We start from the raw sequence: 26,164 nt of genomic DNA, 5'->3' as shown, positions 1-26,164 counted from the left end.
CCGGGAGAACATATTAATAGGCCGCCATGAAGAAAGAGGTCTATTTTCTACATTTTTTCTTAGATGTAGCAGTGCTTTTAAACTTCTCACAGGAAAACAAATGCCATTTTAAAAGCAGAACTAGCTGTGAAAGATGTAAAAACAATTGTCCAGTAAGAATTTTTTTACGTTAAGTGTACCCTTTAGCGGGAGTGTTCTAGTAAGCCGCCACAACGGTCAAAGTAGCGCTGATAATAATTATACCACATTCGCTGTCCTCGTTGATTATTTTATTTTTCCCAACTCTTATCTCGACCTGCTTTCTGTCCAGGATAATGAAAAGTCAAAATAATATGATCACTTCAGGAGCGCAGTAAACATCAGATAGTTCATCTTTTGAACGAGTAAGTAAGCAAACAATTCATCTTTACAAAGAAGGCTATCCTCCCTAGATTTGCTATATCATAACATTAAAAATTTGACTCTAAGTTCCCTATCCTTTGGTCAAATGAAGTGACTTTTAAGAAATCTTCGCATGTACAAAGACGTTCTAGAATACAGAATATCATGGCTCCTATTAAACCGCATGGCTGGACTGACACTGCAGTCCAAGCCATTATTAAAATATTTTACACAGTCCGTCATCTATAAACATACAAAATTATCAAGGTTACAAACAGTGACCAAGCCACTAATTCTCTTTTTTCAAGCTATCCCGGGCCATTCACTAGATTTGTTTGTGACTCCACCAACTCTTTTAGAGGCGACCTGAAACACAGAATCACACTGATAAGAAACAACATGTTGCTCGCTGCAATAGTTTGTAACATTTAAAAGTCGCACAAAAGAACAAACGATTATGTAACAGGCTTGGATGTTTCTTAGATATTAATGGTCAAAAACAGGTCGTCGCTTCTAGTCAACTTATGGCTTATATAGGTTCATTCAGTGATCAGCTGCTGGTGAGGACATTAAAAAATAATTCAATAATAAAAAGGGAAAGGCTAGTGACTACAAACGCTTAACTAGAGGTCAGGTTAACAGTAATTACAAAACACGATTTTTGGATGTTTGGTAAGTGAACGCTTAATAGAGGTTAAGAGATTTCGCGTCATCTCAAAGTAGTATAGAAGGGATGTTATACACCTTTTTTGCCGAGGAATCTTGTTACTTTGCGGAGAAATACATTAACGCCGATGAAGTTGTGGCCTTTTGTCTTTGTCTCATCACCGCCACAAGCGGCTTGATTTCATCGACAACATGAATCCATAAATAAACACTTTTCTCAGTTTTTATTGAACCAGTCATGAACCAAGACATTCAACGACGTAAAAATAACAAAATAACTCGTTCAACCGGCAAAAACCACCGAAAATGAGATTCCAAGCATTTTAGTCAAGAGACAAAGACAAAACGCTATGACATCATCGGCGGTGATGTATTCCTCTGCTCAGTAAACGATTTATTCGCGAAAAAGGAGCAAAACATCCCTTATATACTACTAGGCAAAGTACCCTTAAATAAGACCACCTACAAGCGATGAAAAAATAGGTAATAAACGCTTCCAATGGATTTACTGATTTACCGCGGTGCGTCTTGATCCGTTTTACTCTTCTTTGACGATCCTTGATGTGCCTTGTCCGTAGTAAATTCCACAGGTCCATTATCCAGCTTTGAACTTGTCATTTTGGCCTCGTGAACATTATTCAGGGGCTGCATACGAAAACAACGAAAGACCCTCGGTTAGGCCTAAGTCAACACAACACAACAACTTGGTGGTGTAAGCCAGATCGAATACAATGTACTCCACAGTGTAGTTATGTTCTTGCAAGGAAATGAAAGGTAAAAACGACCCTCTGTTGTTTGTAGCTTCAATATAATGGTTGGGAGGTATACTCGCTTATAACCAAGCTATGCTTTTGTCAGTCACAAGTTAATTTGTTCGTTAACTTTAAGTTCCATAGCGAGTAAGGACGCGTAATTGGCGATAATACACAAAATGGACCACACTCAACACACAACTTACCAGTACCTCACTGCCCAGAGACCCTTCTCCTGTTGTTCCTTCATCTGTCAGTCTAAAAAGCGTTATTACAATGTATTTAGCATCGCTTAAACAAGTTCGATTTTTCTTCTCTACAAGCTACAAGTTTCTGAGCTCACGGTGCAGGTTTATTTATGGTGTTTACGGAAAAAGCTAAGACGTTTGGAGAACATGGCGTTTGGAATTAGTTAATATGTTGGAGAAAGTTGAAATTTAACTTTACACCCTATAACATTCCAAATTTTTTTCCTAAAATGCTGCAAAAAGGAGTATTACAACACAGAAGTGTAGAAATCAGTGCCAATAAAATACAGAGGAAGAACAGAGGTGTTGTTCAGCCCATCTCACCTAGAGAAAGCTTCCTCACATTTGTCTGGAGTGGTTTCGTCATCTGAAATGTCATCATCACTATCATTTGTCGCTAAAGGTGCTGAGCTATCACTTGGTTGAGCCTCGCACCTGATGACAAAACAGAAAACAAGTTTTGTTTTTACTTTGATTTTGACCTGCTTTGCATTCTGATTGGCTAAGAAATCTTACACTACCTTCCCAACCAATGAGAATCAAAACTGAAAGCAATCGTCACTTGTTCACAGGCGTTTTCCCGCCACGTGTTTTCTGTGAGACCTGATTGGCTCATTCGATCGTCTACGCGTTCTATTGCAGTGAAACTCTGGCTCTCGACCTTTTATTTCCAAAATAACTAGCTAGAAGTGAAACGGGTAAACAAACATACTACTCTGCGGTAAATGACGTCTATCACACGAAAACATTTTTCACGAACGGATGCTTGTCTTTTTTAAGGAAACGAGGAACGGGAAGGTTAACTTTGACATTGTCTTATTAAACTACTTAATCAGAACACGATATTACTATTTCGATATTTGAAATAACCATTCTGGCTTCCCGGTTATTTTTACCTGTACAAAGCAGCTCTGTCCAAGGCAGGGGAAGCTTCAGTCTGCTCTGTAGACTTCTCTTCATCTGTATTCCGGGTAACTCCAAGATCCTCAGCACTGGACACGAGGCCTTGTGTTCTAATAAAAAAATTCATATGCTCTCAGACGCGACTTTGCCTGGTCCCTGTAAGACATATTTCCGAGCCTTCTCAGTCAATGCATAACTCGCTTGGACCACGTGACCCAAAACGCATTGGCCGCGCGGAACAATGAGGCCTAAGGACGAGGCAAGTGGCGACTTATAGATAACTGAGTAAAATAACAGGTTGTAGAGAAAAAGAGTGTTGATTTAATTAAGTACCTCAGCTCATCTTCCTTGTTTGGGCTAGTATCTTCTTTAACAACTATAACAAAATTAAAGCAGGAGAGTGTATCATTTATCTATATATCCAGTGCAGTTCTGTATTTCCTCAAATGATCGATCGGTCCAATTATTTACCTCCCCCAAATAAGCACCCACCCCATCGGCAAAACATTTAGCTGCCCCACCCTTCCGTCATAAGTAACGATATGACGAAGTGAAGCATTTTGGGAGCTAAATCTTCATATGGGAAAAAAAACTGTCCCGTCAGCATGTGGAGATAGAGATAACTTGGATTGACAACGGAGAACAAACTTTTTGCCCATATCTTATTTCTAGGGTTACTTAAAGGGTCAAAATATATTTTTTGAAACAGGGATTAAAAAACTTTCTATCTGACTTGTTGAAGGAAAAACAAGCCCATTACTCTAATCAACACTCATGACATTTTCTCTACAGCACACAAATCACTCATTGACAAAACGGTGAGTATACGTTTTTGTTCACTGATAAATTGAGTATTGTATCACAAGCACATCAATAGGCTGAGGTATTACTATCCACGACGGCAGTTAACTCACTGTATGCTGCTCCTGCCTGTGCAATAAATTGTGGTGTCTCTGTTTCCATGGCTACAGGAGAATCGCCTACATCATCCGATGATTCACTGAAAACAACAAAAGTCAACCACGTGTAAGGTTCAAACAGCAAGTAAACAGGACCACAGTGGAGTATACTGAGTACAGATGTGGAGGTTACAACACTGGGGAGTCACAGGTTAGCTTAAAGTTATTTAAAACAAAATAACATAGCTGAGCCTGAGAGCTGGCTCTGGAAGCTCAAGTCACTACAATTCAGCACAACGATGTTTAAAGCTATACTCCCACAGAGTTATTAGCATCTGATTTCACCCTGTAACCAGCAGCTAAATCGAACAGGAAAGTTATGAGAATTAAGGACACAATCACCCGAGATGAACTGAATTGTGTTGAAAGGTCAACAGCTTCTCTTTATTATTTGTAATGCCACACCCACAATGCCATCAGTGCTTGAAGTTTATTGGGGTTCTAGAGGGTGAAAGCCGTGAAAACAAGTGGATGCAGTTTATTTGGCAAGATATTTTAAGAAAGTGTCAGGTTGCACGTGACTAATAGTCATATTGAGTTCACACCTGCTTGGAGCCATTCGAATGTCTGTAAAACTGTCAAATGTGGCCCAGCCAGTGTCTGCTGTCGTTGTTGGTGTATCTCCCCAGCCTACATCGGAAGCATCCATAGAAACGGCTTCATCAACGGCTACTTCACCTTGTCCAAATGCCATTGACCATGCTGGAAAGGATAATAATGGTAAAACATGTGGAGAAAATTCCAAAGAGAATAAGGTAAACCAAGTGCCAAGCGACACACTGCAGGAAATGAGTATTTTTGATTAATTTGAAGACTCGTACAATTGATGTTTGTGGCCTTTTGGCCTTGGTCTGTCACTTCTAAACAATAGCTGAAAGAGTATAAGACTACTTAGTCAACCAATCAGAGCTCCTGACCAGACTCTGGAAAGATTTACATCATCAGTATGGGTTTTTGAGACCAAAACGCTGACATCTCTCTCACACAACATCCCTAGAGACAAGAAGTGATAATAAGTGGCTGTATTCACGGGCTGAGAAATATGGTGGCTGCTAAGGATGAGTTAGCCATTGTGTGTCAGCTGGAGGGGAGGTTCACTAGTACTGTAAAAAGGAATCACAGAAAATGTGGTTTATGTTGAATGATTTGGGCCATTTGGGAGAATGTGATGTAACAGACTTTTTAATAACACACCATCAGAGGGATCAACTTCCATTTTGCTATCTGAAGCAGTGCTAGAGGCAGGTGCTTGTTTAACTGGTGATCCCTGTGGGCTGCTGCCTTCAAATCCTACATTGGGAACTTTATGCCCAGGTGACTCTAAATCATCTTCACTGTCACTGCTTTCACTGTCACTTCCTGCTTCAGGGGACAGGGTACTGCAAATTGAGACCAAACATCACTGAGGTGTCAAACAACCAGCAAGAAACTCATAAAAGTGTCATAAAGAATGAGTGGAAGGGGTGCAGAGCAATGATGAAATCAGCAAATTCATAATGACAATGACAATAATAAGGTGGCACTCTGCCTTACGATCACAGGGTGCAAAGAAAGTCAGTTTCACAGCCTGCCAATCGGGCAAGCTGTAGCCAGCATGTACTAGCCAACAAGTCATTTCAACTAGCCCCAAAACCCTTTTTGATTAGCAGGATTATTTACCATCCTTCTGTAATTTGAAATTCCCAAAAACACAGCACTTGCCCGTTGGGCAAGTTAAGGACAAAAATCACTAGCCCGATAGCAAAATCCACTAGCCCCGGGCTATCGGACACGACTTTCTTTGCACGCTGGATCACCTCAGTAAAAGGCCACCTATGCATTTTGTCACCAACCTTTGTCTTGATTCAACAATGGATGAAAATGTGAGCTCCTTTTCTTCCCACATCTCCTACAGACCAAACAAAAAAATCTTATTGATTGCTATTGATTATCGTTTGTCTCATGATTGTACATCTTGAGACAAATAAAAAATGAGCATATCATAGACATAAATGTACCTAAATGAATAGTATCTTTAATTACATTAAATTTAAATTTTGTGACGACAACACAGATAGCTTCTTATCGACAGCTCCTAATTTTGTATGTAACTGGTAAATTACCTTACTTTTGAATAGCCCATGTTCAATATTATCAAAATTCTGACTCTGAGGCTTTCTGGTCATTTTTCTATACTTGGTTTGGTTTTCTTTGTCCTCAAGTCCTTTGGGAATTGCAAGACAATGGACCCTAAAGCCTTGGAGTCATGTTTGAATTTTAATATACTGAACGTGAGCCATTAAGGGTTAGCTTCTTCAGAAACTCAGCTGTTGCATTAGTGGGGAAGTGAAATACAAAGACTTAATTTTGTCAACTGAGTAGATAAAGTAGAATGGCCAACTAGGGAGATAGAGAAATGGGATTGTTATACGTTTCTGGGAAACTGCCCACCTACCCCTTCCTTTAGCCAACATTGACACTTACTTCTCACTTAGGGCAAAATGTTAGTTTAGGGGAGGGGTAGGTGGGCAGTTTCCCAAAAACATAATTTTAGAATGATCCGAGAAATGGACGCTTTGAGTGCTAGTTCTTTGTCAGAGCATGATTTGCTCAGATGAGGGGCTTGCCTTCAAAATGTAAATAAATGTAAATGTTAGACCCTATAAGTACCCAACACCCCAGCTTGCCCATCGGGTGTAATTTTTCTTTAGTATTAAAATGATAGAAGAGTCCAAGCACACACTTACCTCTTCATCACTCCCACTATCATCAAACTGTTGAATTTTTTCATTACAGCAAGCTTCAAAAAGGGCAGTGTTAGGCTGCAGTTTCAAAAAAACAACGGCTGCAGTTTAAGTGCCTTCACATACAAGTAAAGAGCTGTTTATTGCTTCTAAATCAGTTTTCAGAGGCTTAACAATACTTCTCTAGTATTTCTTTGTAAAAACTAAGTAATACTTCATAAAAAAAATACAAAGAAAAATACTCTTTAATGAGTGTCTTGTTTTATTATATTGACTATAATAACCCAAAATCTAAATACTACTGCCAAAATCAATACAACTACAGTAGAAGATTTTGAAGTCATTCAATTGCCTCACCATTCCTGCTCCAACAAGTCTATAACACTGGGCTGCACCTTGCATTTTAAGCTCAATAAAGCAGTCCCACTCCAATTTGTACCATAAATTATTGACTGTAAGTAAAAGGTTTTCACAATCCAGACTCACATTATCTTCATGTGTATTTATTGAAAAACTGATATCCCCAATTCTGTCAAACGGGCCGCTGCAACAGAAAGAAATAAGGTCATTAATCCTTTAAACCTTGACACGGTTGATTATCACTGTCACAGATTACTATTACCTGTTAAAATCAAAGCTTAAATCAAGGTGAGGGGTTTTTAATTTATCAAAATCAATCAAATTTACTCCAAAATATTGTTATTTTCTAGATGAAAATAACTTAGTGTGATCTTTTTATTGCAATGTTTTTCAACTTTGTCAGTTGTGTCTTACCTAATTAAGTCATCTGGGTCCTTAAGCTCTTCTTCATCACGGCCAAATGTGTCCATAAATTCTGATGTTATTTGTTGCATCTGGTACCGAGAAAATGCCTTAGAAAAACAGACAAGATACATGTAAGTCCCACACCACAAAACGCTCTAAAAGTAATCACCAACAAAGAGTGTTAGCAGAACCTTATTGAGTAATCTTTTTACATGATCACCACACAATCACCACATTCCGCTTTTAGAACGAACAGGAAAACACTCAGGACCAGCAATCCCATGTTGAGAAAAGCAAATCTGGAGGCCTTCAAGGCATTTCATATTAAAGTCAACTCTCGTCTTGTGAGGACCTCATTACTTCAGACACCTAGCTACTGTACTATGACAGGTTGGCAGCTTAAGCTCCAACCAAATTTCAGACATTTCACTACAATCAACTCCTGCTATTATGGAAGTAAGACACTTTTTTAGATCATGACATCACCATTTCTAACTCTCCTGACAATGGCAATGCAAAATATACTTCAACAATAATTATTTAATATTATTCAATTATTTGTCATTTTGTTGGATTTATGAATTTTTGTGCAGCAAATTAAAAATTGTATTAAATAAAAATACACATTGCCCTTATAATGCACATGTTTTCTTAAGAAATTGCTCATGCACTTTACGTTTGTGGACTCGCATAATTTTAAGGACAATAACTCACACCCCCAAGGGTGTTGAAATGTCAGAAGTGAACTGTAAATTACCCCACATTTTAAACTGAATATTTCTACCTGTTGAAGTGAGCTTTCTGTGTGTAAGAATGATATTGGCTTGAAATCATCATCATCATCTGAAGATGACTGAAAATGATGACCAACCTTGATACAAAAAAAAGAAAGAAAGAAAGAACAACTAGTAAATTATGACAGCCACTAGCTACTAGGCTATTTGTGCTTAAAACAATTTTGGAATGACAAGAAAAGCGGTAAATAGGACAATTCCATTGATGAGTAAAAAGAAAGCAAAATCTGGGTCTTCTCTAAAAATTGAACGAAGCCCACAAGCTCAGAACTTGAAATCCAAGGTGTCCAGCATAAAAGATTGTTGCAAAAGCTAAGATTTCCTGGATGCTGAAGGGCAACAGTAGATTGCCAGGGGACACTGGACTTTACTAGAGGAAGTCCCTAAAATGCACAAAAATCTGTTTTCTTGCATCAGTTTCAATAAAATGTGAGACAACAAGCATAAGACAAGCTACATCAAGATTGTAATCTGGATGTCAGGTTATGCTTACTCAGGTTGCAAGGGCCAAGATAAGGACTAGCACTCATGTTGGGAAACACAGCATTAATGGATTGAGTAATGGCTAAGAAAATATCAATATTCCTTCCACAGGTATGACTCACCAATTCAGATAAATTTTGCTTGTTGACTTCTGCCAACTTGCCGCTAACAAACGTATTCCACTTTTCACGAACCTTCTCTGGCAAATCTAAAAATTTCCAGAATAACAAAATTAACAATATCAGAAGGTGAACTCAAGATTTCTGAAAAATTTTCATGAGGGAAAAAGCATTGTCCATCTGTGTTGGGCCTTCTTGATTCCTTTAAAGTTCTACAATTCTTAACTATCTAACTTATTTTTTCAGCACATTTTCTTGCTTGGCAAGTAACTTTTAAGCCCACTTGCCCAGTGGGTAAGGATCTAAGCAAGTCATGGTGTGATGAAAATACTATTAATAAAGACTAGCAAGCAATGGCCTCGGGCAATTCAATTTTTTTTTTCTGTTAGGCCCAGCTTCACTTGAACATTAACTGAACTGCCAATGCCTATAGCACTGAACTGTAGTTTACACCTACCAGAAAATATTGTTTCAAGAGCAGCCTTGTTTTTGCCTTTCTCTTTACTGTGCACAATGCTGTTCGCCACATTTGTCAAATGACCCATGTATCCTTTACGGAGATTCTTCTGGCCTCTGCATAAATTTAACCAGACACATACTATCATTAAAGTAAATCTGCTATAATGCTCCAGGCAAACATTGCACAAGCTTTTTTTTCAATAGGCTTAGCCCGCAACATAATTCAGCATTATGATACATTTTTGCTGTTCACTTCTAGAGGTTAACCTACATGTAATGGCACACATTTATTTAGTTGTTGATGTATATTGTATTAAATTTTATTATTATTATTATTATTATTATTATTATCATCATTACTATTATTATTATTATTAAATTAACATTGATTTAGTGAAACAGAAACAAGTAAGTAAGAGCGTTAAAAGACAACCTTTCAGCATCATCAAAATGCCATCATCAAGACTATAATATGAAGAAATAAATTATGCAAATGGCTTTGAAGCATTTCAAGTCTTATATAATTTCCACACTGACAAAAGGAAATTCTTATTATTATTATCATCACTGTATATAACTTACGTGTCTGACTCTTGATCTTCCCACTCTTGAAGAATCCTTTGAATAATCTGGCAGTCTCTAAATAACTACAGAAAAAGACAACAAAAGATGACAAAATCTCTTCAGCTTTGTATTACTATTGAAGTAAGTAAGTAAGTAAGCAAGCAAGCAAACAAGCAAGCAAGCAAGCAAGCAAGCAAGCAAGCAAGCAAGCAAGCAAGCAAGCAAGCAAGCAAGCAAGCAAGCAAGCAAGCAAGCAAGCAAGCAAGCAAGCAAGCAAGCAAGCAAGCAAGCAAGCAAGCAAGCAAGCAAGCAAGCAAGCAAGCAAGCAAGCAAGCAAGCAAGCAAGCAAGCAAGCAAGCAAGCAAGCAAGCAAGCAAGCAAGCAAGCAAGCAAGCAAGCAAGCAAGCAAGCAAGCAAGCAAGCAAGCAAGCAAGCAAGCAAGCAAGCAAGCAAGCAAGCAAGCAAGCAAGCAAGCAAGCAAGCAAGCAAGCAAGCAAGCAAGCAAGCAAGCAAGCAAGCAAGCAAGCAAGCAAGCAAGCAAGCAAGCAAGTAAGTAAGTAAGTAAGTAAGTAAAACTTTATTTACACAGGGTAGCCCATTCAGCTCTAAGGCTGGTCTCCATAGGGGCCCTGTATCTTAAAAATTAATTTACATCAAGAATTTTCATAAACTATTACATTTAAAAAGCCTAATAAAAATACAATAATAGAATTTAAGATCTATGTTAAAAAGACTAAAAATACAATGCAAAATCACTGTTAAAGCCTAAAATATTATAAAATATCAAAGTTATGATAAAAAGAAATGTCTTGCTTGACGGCAGAACGTTTGAATGTTTTCACTCTTCACAATGTTTAGAGGGAGTTACAGTTTGTTAAAAATTTTTGTGCCAGGAAAAAGATGGAACTAAATATTCCTTAATATAGACACAGTGAGACTATCATAATCATTTTGATTTAGGCTATACCAGATAGCTTTTGCACCAGCAAGAAAACCATACTGGATAGGGCTTCTGTTCACAGGTACGGTAAGAAAGAGGAATTTGGCACAATTTCTGTAAAGGAGCAGAGCTACGCCACACTGCACCATTCTCTAAAGTAGAGAGTCACGTGTCGCAAGCCCTAGGATTTCACGGTAACGATCTTTTCCGATACTGTGTCATTACCGTGATTTTAAAATAGAGGAACCGAAAAATAGTTTCCCAGTGACATACCCTGAGGGATCAAAATGATGTTCTTTAGTTATCAAGTATGTTTAACAACATGTTTCTGTACATCAAAAAAAATAAAAGTGGGTTCCCATGAATTTTCATGGAACCAAGAAAATGTTACCAATGGGTTCCCATGATCTCTGGGCACGGAACTGAAAAACTGTAATCCATGGGATTTGAAATCCTAGGGCTTGATGTCGGATAGGTGCTCATACTATACTGGATGGTTCTTGTGTCAGCAGAAAAAGCTAACCAGTATAATGTCAACATAACCTTCGAATGACAAGGGGACCCTCAGGAACAACCTTGTAAATAAAGGCAAACTTACAACATCCACCAAAGGGGTGCATTGTTCTCCATCTTCTTCCGTTGGAGGATTATTTAAAATTGTGGTTATACACTTTTCCACTTGGGTGTGGAGAAAATTATTCCATGAATACTTAAAAAATAACTCCTGCAAGTTAAGAAGAGATTATTAGATCTGAGCTCAAAGGCTGAAAGTAACTTAACCACTCACATAGAACTGCAAATAAGACAGTGTCAAATGACAATGTTGCACTAAACATTAATAACCATGTCCTGCAAAATCCTGCTTGCAGTGACATGACTACCGAACCTAAAAAATTAAAAGTTAACCCTTGCAGGTTTGTTTAACTAAAATCTGGTAATCTGGTTGAAATTAACCTCCTTTCGTTGCAGCCACAAATCTGTGTATGTTTAAAGTATTTCAATGCTTTTTAATAAAGTTGTTGTTGTTGTTGTTGTTTGACTTTATCGTCAATGAATCACATTTCTGCCAACTTCATAGTTGGGGGTTACATTGCTGTAAATTTCCAATTAGAGCCAGGGAAATCTCTTCCTCCTTGCCCTTAATGATAGTCCTGTGCTGATAATTTTTCAACAGAGGAAAATAGGAGAAATTATCTGCATCATGATAAGATACATGGAAGAAATAAGCAGTTTATCAGAAGCCACTACACTTTGGGTTTTTGTCCAGGCACTACCTATGGTTGCATTATCTACATTCACTTCTTGTAGGAAGACAAAACTAAGTTAAAAATTCACTTGAGAAAATGGATTATCTGAAGTTCAAAAAAGACTATAATACATACCCATAAAACTTTTACAGTCCCTAAGTTAGCTAGCTCTGCATTAATTGTATCACTGTTAGTAGCTAATACAGCAGCAATCAGTTTAGAGGCTTGAAGTCGAGCATTCCCTAGGGGAGGGTCCAAAGTGCCTATAGTCGTCAACATTGGTTTCATCTAAGAAGAAAATGAAAATGCCATGTAAGGAAAATTGCATTTGTTTATTACAAGTTGCTTTAGGAGTATAGCACTGGCTAAAATAGACAAATAACCACAATAGCAGCATTGAGGGAGATCATTTTAGTTTGCCGTCTGGAATGATTATCCCAACTACTCCATCTCCTCCCCCCCGCCACCCAAAAAAAAAACCTTGTGCAATGACACATTCTACTTTGTACCCATGTTATATTGAAGGGGGGTGAGTTAACAACCAAAGGAGACACATACATCAAGTAGCTCACTTGCAAAACTAACCACTGTCATCTAAGAAAATTCACGAGGAGCCTAAAAGCTCTACATCCAGTCGGTTTTACTATTAAAACACCGTATTTCCTTGAATAATAGCCAAGGGCAATTCTTATTACTTTTAGACAAATAAGGGGGAGTTAATGTGAGGGAGGCGATTATTTCAAATAGTGCTCACTGGAAGTCGTGTCCTAATTTTTCAATCAAACAATTAAATCAAACAATGAACATGGGCTCTGTAAGTGTTCTAAATTTGGTTCCTTGATTAATTTTTAATATGTCAAGATATCCTCAGTGTCAGAGCTTGAATCATCACTGATCAGTTCTGCTGGATAAAAGAAAGCGATCATGGCAAAAGTGGTGGGGGGGGGGGATTAATCAAGGGCGGTCATTATTTTAAATCTTTCTTCCAGGGGGGCGATTACTGAGGTAGGCGATTAACTGAGAGAAGGCTATTATTTGAAGAAATACAGCAAACATGATTGTTCCTTACTGGCGGAGGATCCACTAATAGCTGATGAACATCTTTGAGTCTTGGGGTCAAGGCAGCTAGAGTAGCACTGACACCTGTAAGTAGGACAAAATTTGTAATGTACTCAGCAGTTTTAGGGTTCAAGGTGGATATGTATCTTATCCATCTGTAAAGGAAGCAACATCGCTTATGTTTTTGATTTGAAGACGAGTCTGATTTACAAACAGCATGATTTCTTGTTCTTTGTCAAGCCTGAAGATCTATGTGCTTCATAGAAATGATGCATTTTCTTGATTTGTTTCCACATGGTCATCAATGGATGACAATTACAACTCAATAAGAACAATGTTCGATCCATGACTCAGCACGTTAAGTTGCCCATTCAAAAATTCTAAGATGCCAACCAAACCCTTTTTAAATCAAGGCTGAAAATTGGAGGCATGGTTTATCCATGAGTGTGGCTTAAACTGTGATGGCAATAAAGACAAGTGCAATTACAATAGTAAAAGACTGACAGGGACATGGATTTCACCTCAATACGAGAAACCAAAGGTTTTGAAATGCAGACTAAGGGCATACTTATCCCCCATAAGAGGGCCTTAGCATTTTTACTTGTAAAATCTACACTGTTAGACATACACATATTTCTAGTTTTAAAAGGTAAATAATTATTTTGTTTTATCTCACCTTGTGCAAGTCTTTCAGCATCCAAGGCTGTCATGGGTTCTTCCCCCTCACCACTGAGGAAGAAAAAAATATGTTAATTAAGAAACAATGCAGCCCCTGCAACGAAATACTTCAAATACTCATTCAAAATTTTTAAAGTTACTCTGTAAAAGTCATAACAATACAGCTGAATATACCATTGATAAAACAATACTGGTCATTCCCAAATTTATTTCCTCATGTACATTTTTACTGATAATAAAATTTTGATAGTATACATAGCTTGAGTAATAATGAGTTGTATTTACTGTGCCGGTATCCCAGGTTGTTGCATTACTAATAAAATGTTTTGTAACATGAAGTTTGCTCTACCTTCCTTTACGGACTTCAAGAAGTGTTAGAAGGACAGAGATTCCATTTACTAGAGCTACATCTGGATGAAGCTGAACATCATGAAGCATGTGATCCAACAACTCTGACACTGTCTCTCTCCTGAAAAAAAAAACAAACAAACAAACATAATGTAGCAATTGAAGGGGGTCGTGAAAACCATAGTAACTCTTGATGTAATGTCATTCCTGTCTAACATAAAATACGGGACACTTTGGGAGGAGAATCAAAGACATCATCAGCATGCATCCACTTCAGTTGAATACACAGACTTTCAGAATTGAGACACACATAACCTGACAATGGTAAATTTCCAAACCATTATCAGCAATAAATTATAATAACAAAATTATCACCATAGCAAATAGATGTAAAAGTGTTAGGCTTGATGTTCTAATCATGATACATTGCGATACATTGGGTGACAAACCCTTAACTGTAACACACCATGGAATTTCCTTGCCATGAAGACAAAAATTCTATTTCAATGGGTCATTGCCTCACTCATGGGTAACCGGTAAAGGAGACAACTGTCATGACTGAAGCTGGAAAGTAAAATTTTTATTTCTCTTTTGAGGGACTGTAGCGGACTAAAAAATAATGTTCTGCCCGTCTTCAACCTTCCTGTAGAAAACATCGAACAAGCCAACTTTGGTGGTGGGTGTGGAAACGTGGTCTCGACTGCCTCGTTTGTTCTTTTAAATATACTCTGTTTGACAAAAGGGTCTCAACAATCTGTTCACTGATTGTTGAACTATACAATACAGAAGCACCAACCTTTGCACTGCATCAAGTAAAGGATCCTGGTCAGCATTTTCTTGAAGTTGTGACATATGATCTCTACTGAGTCTTATTAAATCACAAAGGCTTTGTGCAGCGTTACTACTCCTCTGCAAAAGAAACACACAACATAAATAAATGCTCACTTTGATAAATATCTACTAAATACATAATCTTTCCACTGTCATGGTTAAAATTGGTCTCACCATTTCCATTTTAAGTGAATTGTTTGTTTGATTCTTTTTTGCAGAAAACAAAATTTCAGAGAGAGAAATAAGTTACAAACATGAGTATTAACGCGTATAGTGATAAACTGCCAGCAATGTTTGAGTCTCATAAAAGAAACTCAAAGAAGCAGTTCTATGTCTCTCTTTCATTAGCTCAGAATGTATCTCACTCGAAATGTACAAAAACTCCCTTCCCTCTATTAGTTAGTAACATCTGCAAGAAATCATTTCTTGGGTCAAGTAACGAAACTGGAGCAACAGTAATTCAGTCCAGCTAATGTACTCACATCTTCATCAATTTCAGGATCAATAAGAGAGACCAAGCTTTCCACAAGCTTCTGATTATTTAACCACTGTAAGGTGAAAGGAGACAAAAATAGAAGCTCAGATAATTTATATTCACCCTTACAGGGTGACATGAAAATATAATGAGAAAATTACTTGCAAGCTGTTGCTAAAGCTTAATAGCCCTCAGGGTTCTCATTAAGTTTGAAAGTAGACAGCAAGGATGTAAATGTAGGCGGCTTGCCAATTGAGTTTTGTAGGCAATTTCAGGTTTTCACTCTCTCAGTTTACCCTATTTCTCCGAAAAGTAGACAGCTCAAACCTCCAAGTAGCCGGTTTTTTAGTTGCCTGCTAGCACTTAATGAGAACCCTGAGCTCTGAGCAGTTGTGCAGGCCTACAAAGACCTGAAATGAATGTTTGATGGCTCACTTTAAAGGGGCTGTGTCACAGCAGTCCAGTTCATTTTGTTTAGTTATGCCAATTACTTGCCCTCAATCGCTATGGAACTTAAAGTAAGCTAAGAAATTACAGGTAAATGACAAAATTAGAGATCCGAGACAAACAAATATGTCTCCTGAGCATTATTTTTGAAGTTGCAAGCAGCAGGGATCAACTTTGAAAAACTGTTGGGCTGAACAGTTTTCAAAAACCCCAATTTCAATCCGTTTCAATCTTCTTCAGTTTTGCCCATCCGTGGTATCTGTTGTTTCTGTTATGTTATTTTAATCTTCCTTTAAAGTTTTAAGCGGTTATTTGTATGTTTCTCTCAATTTAACGGGCATTTTGTAATTTCGTAATTTGACTGAATTTCGTGACACAGCTCCTTTAAAGAAGGCCATATCAAGGACGTTTGCACTTGAAAAGAAGTACACAATATAGGTTGGCCTTTCCCAAGATGGTATTTTCATGACAACTACACAGTGCAAATTAGAATAAAGTTGGCTGTAAAATGTAACCTGCCAAATACCAATTTACAGATAAATGGCAGCAAGATTTATTTCAAAACTAGTGATAAATTATATACTCTTGATGTGTAGTAATAGGATCACCACATGAAAGCTACAGTAAACACATTTTGAATTAGGTAGATAGTCAACATTTAAATTCACAATGTACGTTAACAATACTTATTTCTGTAATGTTTGAAGGTCCAATAAATAACACTTAATGATAATGTGTAAATTCAATATTATAAACCACAGAACATAATTATTTATGTAGTGGTTCAATTTCATTCTTGGTTGAAATTTTATTTTCTTTTGTTTAAGGATATGGTAATGTATGATAATGATTTTTAAAGAAAAAAAATAAAATTTAAACCGAGGATAAAATTTACATGCATAAAAAACATTGAACCACAATGGGCAGTTAAAATAAGTTCAAATAAGGATGCCTCGAAAATGACTGTATTCCAGAAAAAGAAAACATGAAAGGCAGTGGATTCATTGTGCTGCTTACTGATAGACAATACCTCTTATCATTCTTTATTATCTGAGTGTGTATCTGTAAAATGGCGTTTAAACTACTCAGTATTGTCATTTTTGAATAAGTCTGAGTTCAACTTCTCATCTAGTAAAATGTGCATGCATTTGTGACTGAATATAATGATAAATAATATATTAAACATGAATTTATTAATAAACTTTATTTTTCAAGTCATCTTTAACTTCCTTACAATGCAAGGACTGTGTGTAGAATGCTAAGCCCCCTCCTGATACAAAATTAATCGCCACGATCGTTAGGGAGTAGGAATATCGTCTGTTGCAAGTGTCTCAAACAGAGCAAAAACTATTGTTGTACACGTTCTAAGTTCATTGGTACTATTGAGTACCAAGGATTTTGAAGTTACAGGCCACTGGGTACTCTGTGATGCTTAAAAGGACACACGTTTAATTTATACAACAGTACGTCTAGAGAAAAACAAGAACCGGACAAACAAATGCTGTAATCACCAGCATACCTCTAGAAGATCTTGCCGAAGCTGTGGTGATTCTACGCTGGTTATTAACCGGAGAAGTAAATCCATAACAGCTGATGTTCCAAGGTGCTTTATTATTAAATCCACAAAATCTTCTTTACTTTTTAAGTACTCCAACATCTAAACAGGTAAAAAGGGAGACTGAAATATTGATCTCAGTGATGAGATGGTAGTGGATTTCTAATAAGAAATAAATTACAGCAGTATCAAGCAATAGATTTTCTCAGCAAATAGACCTATTCGGCTAACTCAATGTTGTACCCAATTCAAACCCTTTGGGAATAAAACGTTTTGTTTCAGGAATTTCCATATCATTTAAATGTGAACGCCACATTATAATGCAAATACAATACACAAAGAATCTTATCCCCGGGAGATTTGAATTGGATACAACATTGAGTTAGCCGAATAGGTCTATTGTGGATATTTCCAAAAGGTAACTACTTGTGAACAACCGATATATCCGGTCCTGACACAAGTGGTTTGTTGGTTTTATAGAACAGTGTACATGTACGGATTCCATTGAACAGGCAACTCATCCAGATTGTAGGAATGGACAATTTTTTTATCAAATTCTGAAGCTCAATCTGGATTTAAAGTTCAATTCTTTTATAAGGCAGTATTTGGGCAAAAATCCAAGCAGGGTTGAAAAACTGAGGGTCTTGGATTTATGCCTTTTGTTTTTTCTCTGCTTAGTGAGCAAATCGAACACTGAATTTCTAAAACTGCTTTCAAGAGAGATAAATCACCTCCAAAAAATGAAATCACCTATGATCAAATACATACCAAAGATGTCTTTCTACTTATAAGAACTCCCATGACCTTGCTAAAGAAACTGAAATAAAAAATAGTATTGCCATGAAGACTCAGATAGTTACCCTTCAGGTAAAAACAAAACTTCAAAAACCAACATTTAAAAAAAAAAAAAATCTCCAAAATTTATTTTACCTTGCAAGTAGAGGATTAAGAGGTGGTTCCGAGGCCATAAATGACCAGATTTTGTTGAGTAGATCCTACAATGAGAAAAAAAGTTAAATATAAATAATTTTTAAAAAGCAGCATATACAGCCAACTCTCTCTAAGATGGACACCTTCAGGAAAGGCCCCGGCTGTCTGTCTTAGGGAGGTGCCTGGATTATATGGGGGTAGAGGTAACATAACACCAGTTAAAACTTAAGCTGAACCAATACAGGTCTGTTTAACTCATGCGAAACAGCTAAAACTAGAACATTGTAACAGAATAGTGGAATCATTTTCTTATTCTGCAATCATAATGTGCATTACAAGCAAACATTCACGGCTTTGTGGTCTACAAGCGTAACAGTATAGCCTCTGCAAACGGGAGAAAGACTACAAATTATTAAAAAGTTTGCAATTTATTGTTATGTAGACCACACACAATTCCATTTTAAATTTTTTTTTTAACTGCATAAAGCACTTCTCAAGTGTCTGTTGATGGCTTCAAAAGTATCAGTTGTTTGTTTTAGAGTGGTGTCTGTCTTATAGAGAGTATAGTTACAGTAAAATGACTGAAAAATGGCAGGGACCAACACCAGGTGTCCGTCTTATAGAGGTGTCAGAGTTGACTGTATAGACAAGCTCCTGAATTTATCTGATGGTGTGATTTTGCAGATTTGATCACAGATCAAATCATATCAAAGTAATATTTCATGATGATAATTTTAAGAAATTTCAGTATAATAATCAATACACATACAGTAAGAGCAGTATGTGAGATGTTTTCTCAGAGAAACCACATGATATGCCACATCAATGAGAAGAGACCCTTTCTACCTCAAACAAGTGCACTATGGTGGTCTGATAAGGTCTCCATAGAATTAAGTAAAAGCAAATGGTAGCTAGCACAAGCAATATCAGTAATGGGCAGTGGAGCTTCAGGGACAATACTCTTTGCCACATCAAAAATTCACACGTTTTGTAGAGCAACTCTACATCTCTGCTGTTTGCTTTGTTGTCATATGGATAAATGTGGGTTGTGAGAGTCTCATCATTGCTTTCCTGCCCAAGTTCACTTACCCTCCAATATTCTTATTACAGTATTGGTGTGAAGTTAAATACTCAGGGTGCAAAGAAAGTCAGTTTTACAGCACCTAGCATGTACTAGCCCAAGAGTCAATTTAACTCAACAAAAAAAAAATTTATGAGCAGGACTGCAAATCTTTTCTAATTTGAATTTCCCCAAAAAACTTCACTTGCCTATCAAGCGTCTACTAACCCGATAGCAAAATCCACTAGCCCCAGGCTATCGGGTACACTTTTCCTTACCTTTCTTTACACACTGATAAATGTTATTATTATTCGTTCAAAATATTTCCCTGATTCTGATTGGCTAAAAGCACACACATAATTCACCATAACCAGCTACTGATGACCAAATTTGGAAGAATTTTGTGTTTAATAAACCGATGACGTCAAAAGTGCAACCTTCTTGCAGGTTAATGCACAGTTAACAGAGAAGACCTGGGGATGAGGTTGAGTTGTTTTGGTTGTGAAAACAAAAATGGTGGACATTTCACTCGTTTCAAGAGTAAGAACTAGGTGAAATAATAGCTAAAAAAATCATGGCAAGAACAGTAAGAAGAGAAGTTATGTTTTTAAACTAGGAATTATTTTGAATGAATAATAAAACAATTATTGAATTCAGCTTTTGTATCATATGAAGAATTATGGAGATCTTGGAGGGTGTTATCCAGCCGAACACCCTCCTCGATCTCCATAATTCTTCATAAGACACTCAGCCTCATTCATTAATTGTTAATTAAAAATAACAAATAGCATTGTATACCACAGTATAACTAAGACAAGACCAATACCTCATTGTTAGTTAGCTTGTCAATGATAGCATAAACATCAGCAGTAAGTACTTCACAAGCTGTATTGGGATGCCTGTAATAGACAAGAAATTCCTTTACTTTGGGGCCTTTATCTAACCATTTGAAACAAAGCTTAAAAAACACATGTTCAGAGTACGAAGAACAGTCTAGAAAGTTTTTTGTGTATTAAGGTGGTTTTCAGAAGGAACAAAATTAATGATCATTCTCAACAGAGGGCTTCTACTTGAGCATATTCTATAAAAAAAATCAGGAAGATTAAGAATGTTCAGTGATTGCAAAAGACCTTTTAAGGGCTTTTTTTGCTTATAATTTTCTTTTCAAATTGTCTTACATAATATTATGTAAGGACTTAAAAAAGAAAAGGCGAAATTATCTGACTAAGGTTTACAGTGTGCTTCACAATACTTTTGACAATCGGTTTCCAAAGTTCATTTGAAATTCCCGAAGTTCGCCAGGAACTAGGCAATTTCATTACGTAGTTGTCAATCAAATTGTGAAATTTGAACCAAAGTTGTAAATTTCACGCCAGACTTCGTTGGGAAGTTACCACGTTCATTGAGTGGGAAGCTCACCCTATTTGGTAAAACAGTTGGTTTGGTAATTATTTTTAAAATGAGTCCATTCACAGTGGTAGGAAAAGTAATCCCGAGTTCTGTTAGGGAGAAAATTACTCAAAGCTGGTTAAATGTTTTTTTTTTCAAAATTTTTACTGGAACCAGTTAGCGTAAACCTGTCCATGCAGCTGGAAAGAATGCCTTAAAGTCATTAAAGCTGCCAAGTTTGACAGTGATTTGTAGTAAATTAACCAAGATATAGCTCTGAAAAGTCACCGATTTTTATGGATGTTTGTAAAGTGGGTTGCAAGTTCGTGCCCACCACCGTACAAATTTCAGTAATATTTCGAGACTTCGTGGAACAATATCTATGAACCTTATTTTACTGCGCTTTTCACAACCATGCAAACTCTAAAGTTCAAAAGCCACCTTCACAATTGCGTTTTCTGCTGCCGTCAATCATAGTTACGATCACAAGCAACGAACCTTGAAATGCAGAAACACACAAAACGGATCGAAATCCACCAATCAGAAATCACAAACCATGACCTTTTGAACCCGTTAAAGTAAAGTTTTGTTTCCTAAGAGGTCCATTAAGATGATTGATGGCAGCAAGAAACACAATCATCAGTTGGCTTTTGAGTTTCTGAATTCGCATGTTATTGAAAAGCGCAGTAAGGAGCTCTTTTCAGCAGTGTCAATGAATAACTGGTCTTTATCGAAACTTGAAAACAAAATATGCAGGGCTGTCAACCCCCCACGTCTTCAAATATTGAGAATTGATGGGGAAAGGAAGATAAATGATGTCACAATGTAAACAGTACATGATGTCATTTGTAAAAAAAAAAGGCGAGAAAAAGATATTGTTGGAATTGTAACATTTAATTAGTTTACTTCCCACCAATCACATTATTGCTTATATTACGATGGCATACTGGACTTTGCGAAGAAACGTTCAATGTCAACAGTAAAATAGCTCAAACAACCCAAAGTATTTGAAATTTAATTGTCAGAAAGTCAAATCTACAAGAAATGGCAAACTTCACCAATTATCAGGGAGATTTAAGACTCTATTCTGGAGACCAGGGGAAATGGCTCAAAATCTGGAGTCTCCTGGATTATCCAGTAGAGTTGACAGCCCTGGATATGTGCAGTGCAGCAGTTTATAAGAATTCACTTAGCACTCTAGATTCAAGGTACCCTAGTATAAACTCTGATTAACCACTTACTTATATTTCAGGCAGTCTTCTTTGTTCTCATCTGGAGGATCCAAGACAAGGGTCACAAGCTCTTCCAAGATCTCTGGACGAAGGAAACTGAGAACAACAGTGAAGCAAAAACTTAATTTTGAATGGCCATGATGTTGAATACTCACACCATACATATGTTAAGAACCTAGAAATGTATAAAAACGTAAGATCTATCCACAATTTTATGTGCTTTATGGAGTTGATGCTTTTTTTAAGGGCACAAAAAAGTCTTGTGCAGTTGACTGCGAAAAGCTAATTTCGCTGCCAGACAAGTAATTGCCCAATCAGCAAGATCTCAGACAGGTTGCCTTGTGTAAGGAAGTAAACTAAAAAAATACATAAAACTGCCTTAGGTAAAAAATATTTGAGAGCTGCTCTTTGCAGCAGGATTAGCTTAGTCAGTAGAGAGCTTGACTACAGAGCAGGAGGTTGTGGGTTTGATTCCCCAGGCAGGACAATTTAATAAGAAATTTTGTGATATGGAGTTTGTGCAGGTCATGAAAAATACCCCTTGACTTTGAAATAAAGTGCTTAGAAATTGGGTGACCATATGCATGCTGTATTACAACTTTTTATGTACATCATTTGCTACAAATTGAGAAAAATATCATAAAGAAAATGAATGCAAAATGAATATGATGTATTTAAAAGTTTTGTAATAATGAAAAATCAACTCGTTGATAATAAAACTGGCATTTATGTTTACATTAAAATCAACCATTTCAAGAACACTCAATAAATACAACAAATTTCAAAAGTGGATCCTTTTTAATTTTGAGAAAAAATAATGTATATTTTAGGTTGAAGAATTTGGTTTTAAATACTCCAGAAGAAGCACAGGCAGCCCAAACTCACGTTGTGAGAGAAGGGTGTAATGTAATTTACATAACATATGTGACGCGCCGGTATCGCGTTACAGGCGACCGTTGAAAATATAAGAGACTTTGTATGGGAAATATATTACTGAGATCTGCGACCGCCAAATAACGCTAAACCTTACTTTTTCTTAAATGAAATGAATAAAAAAGTCTTACCTGCAATCTATTCTGCTGCGATTTGGTGTCTGTTTGTCATTTTACTGTTTTTTTGGCTTTATTGCGTAACCACTGTTACTCCTTTCATAGAACGAAGTGAAGGCTGGTCACTTCCATCTGTAGGGGTCCTGGACCAGTAACAAAAAAAATGCCGTTTTTTTCGCAGAAATTCAAATCCGCTGCAAAATTTTCAGCTCCAGCCCAAGAAGGAAACCTCTTCTTCCTCTCTGGGAGATCGGCTCGAAAAAAAATCCATAATTTCCCCATCAAATCGATGGTTGCTAGGGTAGCGTGGTGAGGCGAGGAGCCTAGTTAACGAGTCATTTCTGCCCTTGCACCCGTCGCGTAAGTGCTAATTGTCACCCTAGCAACTAATTTGCATTTGAAATTGGAAACCTTGGTAAGCGCGACAATAGTCACAGGCACTGCACGAAAGCCAGACTTGCCTCGAAGTCCGGCACAAATGGCTCGATTTGATGGGGAAATTATGGATTTTTTTTCGAGCCGATCTCCCAGAGAGGAAGAAGAGGTTTCCTTCTTGGGCTGGAGCTGAAAATTTTGCAGCGGATTTGAATTTCGGCGAAAAAAACGGCATTTTTTTTGTTACTGGTCCAGGACCCCTACAGATGGAAGTGACCAGCCTTCACTTCGTTCTATGAAAGGAGTAACAGTGGTTACGCAATAAAGCCAAAAAAACAGTAAAACAACAAACAGACACCAAATCGCAGCAGAATAGATTGCAGGTAAGACTTTTTTATTCATTTCATTTAAGAAAAAGTAAGGTTTAGCGTTATTTGGCGGTCGCAGATCTCAGTAATATATTTCCCATACAAAGTCTCTTATATTTTCAACGGTCGCCTGTAACGCGATACCGGCGCGTCACATATGTTATGTAAATTACATTACACCCTTCTCTCGCAACGTGAGTTTGGGCTGCCTGTGGAAGAAGAAACTGAAATAGTTTTAATGTGAGCTGTAATATTGCAACTGCATAACTATCACATACAATCACATATCACAAAAGTTTCCTTTATAAATACACAGAACAAAATAAAAAGATATAAGGTGCATTTCATCTGATAAAACTGGGAAGGGTGATAAACGATATAAGATGATAAGGATTAACTTACATATTAAAGTAATCGAGGTCGATTTGACTGTAATCTAATTTTCTAATCATTTCCTTTAAGTTTGCTATTTACAAACTGCAGTTTTTTTTGCTTCTAAAATTTATTCTAATTTCCCTTTCTCCTCCCCTGCTAGTGTTTAAGATATAAGGGGGTAAAGATTACGTTTTCTCGCGATCCAAGGCTTATTTTCGTTTCGTATAAGCTCAAGCTTACATTTCATAAAGTTTAAGCATTTCCAAGAAATTGTTGAGGATTAAAGGTGACTCTGATTTAATGACTCAGAACTCTGTAACTTGTGTATGATATCCCAAATCAATCTAACAAAACAGTACAGGCTGAAAAATTTATCAACAAAGGCAAATATTGAGAAGCAAGGATATTTCTACTTACAAATCTATCAATTTCCTATTTTGTGATTTCGTTTCTTGCAGCACGTCATCTTCGTCCAAAATTTCGCTCAAGGTACAGTCCTAGTAAAAATAAAATTCGCATAACTAAACAAAAAAAAGTGTGGGAAAATACGAAACATGTTCAAGCGTTTAGAAACGCTGTATTTTCAGCTTTAGTATGCAAGACCAACTCACCTCCCTAGTCAACATCGTATCTATCGCAGAGTTCGGGTGCAACTCGAATTTCCAAAACATTTTGCCTCCTCTCGGTTATTCTTCCTTGAATTATCTCGATAAAGAAGGTCTTAAAAAGACCAAAACGGCTATATTAAAACAGAATGCATTAGATTCCTCAAGTGACGAAATGGAAAAGCTGTACGTTCTGGAGCACATCCACAAAATTTTGAAGTCACAACAAAATGGCGGCTTCGACGTTTTCAGATGGCTGTGACCGGCATATTTTCTGTCAAAAAACTGCTTAATTCTCCACCTCGAGGGGTTAAGTTTCCACAATAAAACCAGAATAACAGTTCAACGAAATCTGCTGCTATTTCCAGAGGGCTGTCGTGACCACATGCGCTCGAAAAACTTTGTTCACAAAACACGAACGGACATTGTTTGCTACCATTAATGAGCTGAGATGTCAGGCACGTTCTTCGTGTTCAAGACGACGTAAATTAACAGAAATGTTCCAAGGCTCTAACGGCGGGAAACGAGATCACTAAACTGTACAATGAAGCAAGATTATAGAAGGACTGAGAAGGAAAATGGTAATAAGCTTATGGACCATAATATGTTTCGTTAAGTTTGGGCACGTGATTTCTAGGTTCAAGATGGCCGCCAAAAAGATTTGAATTTGAAAGCGAGGCTACTGGTGGGAATCTGTACACCGCAGAAGAATTGTCCTGAATACTTTTGTTCATCGAATACCTGTATTTTTATAACCGTCCTTTTGTTAATTTTTTGCTTGATTAAATTTGCACAGGAGCTAATTTGCTCTATGGTTTCCAGAGGATTTCCATGACAACTTATCCACCCAGGAACTGATTCTGGGGCGCTTTCCATTCAACAAAATTTGAGTTTGAAATTCCGGAAATTCCACATGCCTGATGGAACGGTACATTCCGGTTGCAAACACACGACCCAAGCCATCGCGCGTTTGGTTATTTTTCTTGTAAACAGGATGCTAAAGAGTGGTACTGGAGACAATAATTTTGTCAAATGGTAAGGGACATTTTGGTTCGACTGACCTTCAAAGGTGGTCCCAGATATTCCGTTCGGGCCGAACCGAAATGGTCTGTTCCATTTGATTTCTAATCGAAATTTCCGGAATTTTGGGCTGAATAGATACGGCGGCCGATACGGCGGCCATATTGAATTTGTTAGATTTAAGGAGTATTATGGGATGCTCAGGGGGCACTCGCTCAGTATTTACGCGCGCTTTTCGGGCAAAAAGAGAACTTCAATGTATATTTCTGGGGAACAAGGCGATCATTATTACATCCAAACATAGCCTGTTCCAAGCGTTCAGATAGTGGAGAGCGGTGCGAAGTGAAGATGGCGATGAAAAGTAG

General features: G+C 37.2%; 1 protein-coding gene across 2 annotated transcripts; it reads right to left on the bottom strand.

Moving 5' to 3' along the window:
- Positions 1-247: 247 nt before the first annotated feature.
- Positions 248-25,370, bottom strand: LOC140933505 (serine/threonine-protein phosphatase 6 regulatory subunit 3-like). Of its 2 annotated transcripts, XM_073383088.1 has the most exons (31): positions 24,786-25,369; positions 24,592-24,671; positions 22,017-22,103; positions 20,213-20,285; positions 18,327-18,391; positions 18,165-18,213; positions 17,361-17,498; positions 15,402-15,467; positions 14,885-14,997; positions 14,090-14,209; positions 13,739-13,791; positions 13,073-13,146; positions 12,139-12,291; positions 11,355-11,480; positions 9,835-9,899; positions 9,251-9,366; positions 8,797-8,882; positions 8,182-8,268; positions 7,407-7,504; positions 7,119-7,176; positions 6,636-6,710; positions 5,742-5,797; positions 5,104-5,288; positions 4,455-4,611; positions 3,865-3,950; positions 3,284-3,326; positions 2,944-3,060; positions 2,372-2,482; positions 2,006-2,057; positions 1,565-1,692; positions 248-747 (listed from the first exon to the last, which is right to left on the bottom strand). In XM_073383088.1, the coding sequence occupies exons 1-31, from the start codon at positions 24,843-24,845 to the stop codon at positions 690-692; spliced, it is 2,835 nt and encodes a 944-aa protein (XP_073239189.1). In that variant the 5' UTR covers positions 24,846-25,369; the 3' UTR covers positions 248-689. The 2 variants fall into 2 exon arrangements, with proteins under 2 accessions (XP_073239189.1, XP_073239190.1); XM_073383089.1 differs by lacking the exons at positions 248-747; positions 2,006-2,057 and having other exon boundaries at positions 24,786-25,370.
- Between the last annotated feature and the right edge of the window lie 794 nt (positions 25,371-26,164).

Source organism: Porites lutea, chromosome 4 (genome assembly GCF_958299795.1).
Source record: "Porites lutea chromosome 4, jaPorLute2.1, whole genome shotgun sequence".
NCBI lineage: Eukaryota > Metazoa > Cnidaria > Anthozoa > Scleractinia > Poritidae > Porites > Porites lutea.
The sequence above is the reverse complement of the archived record's forward strand: the minus strand, read 5'-3'. Positions and strand labels throughout refer to the sequence as shown.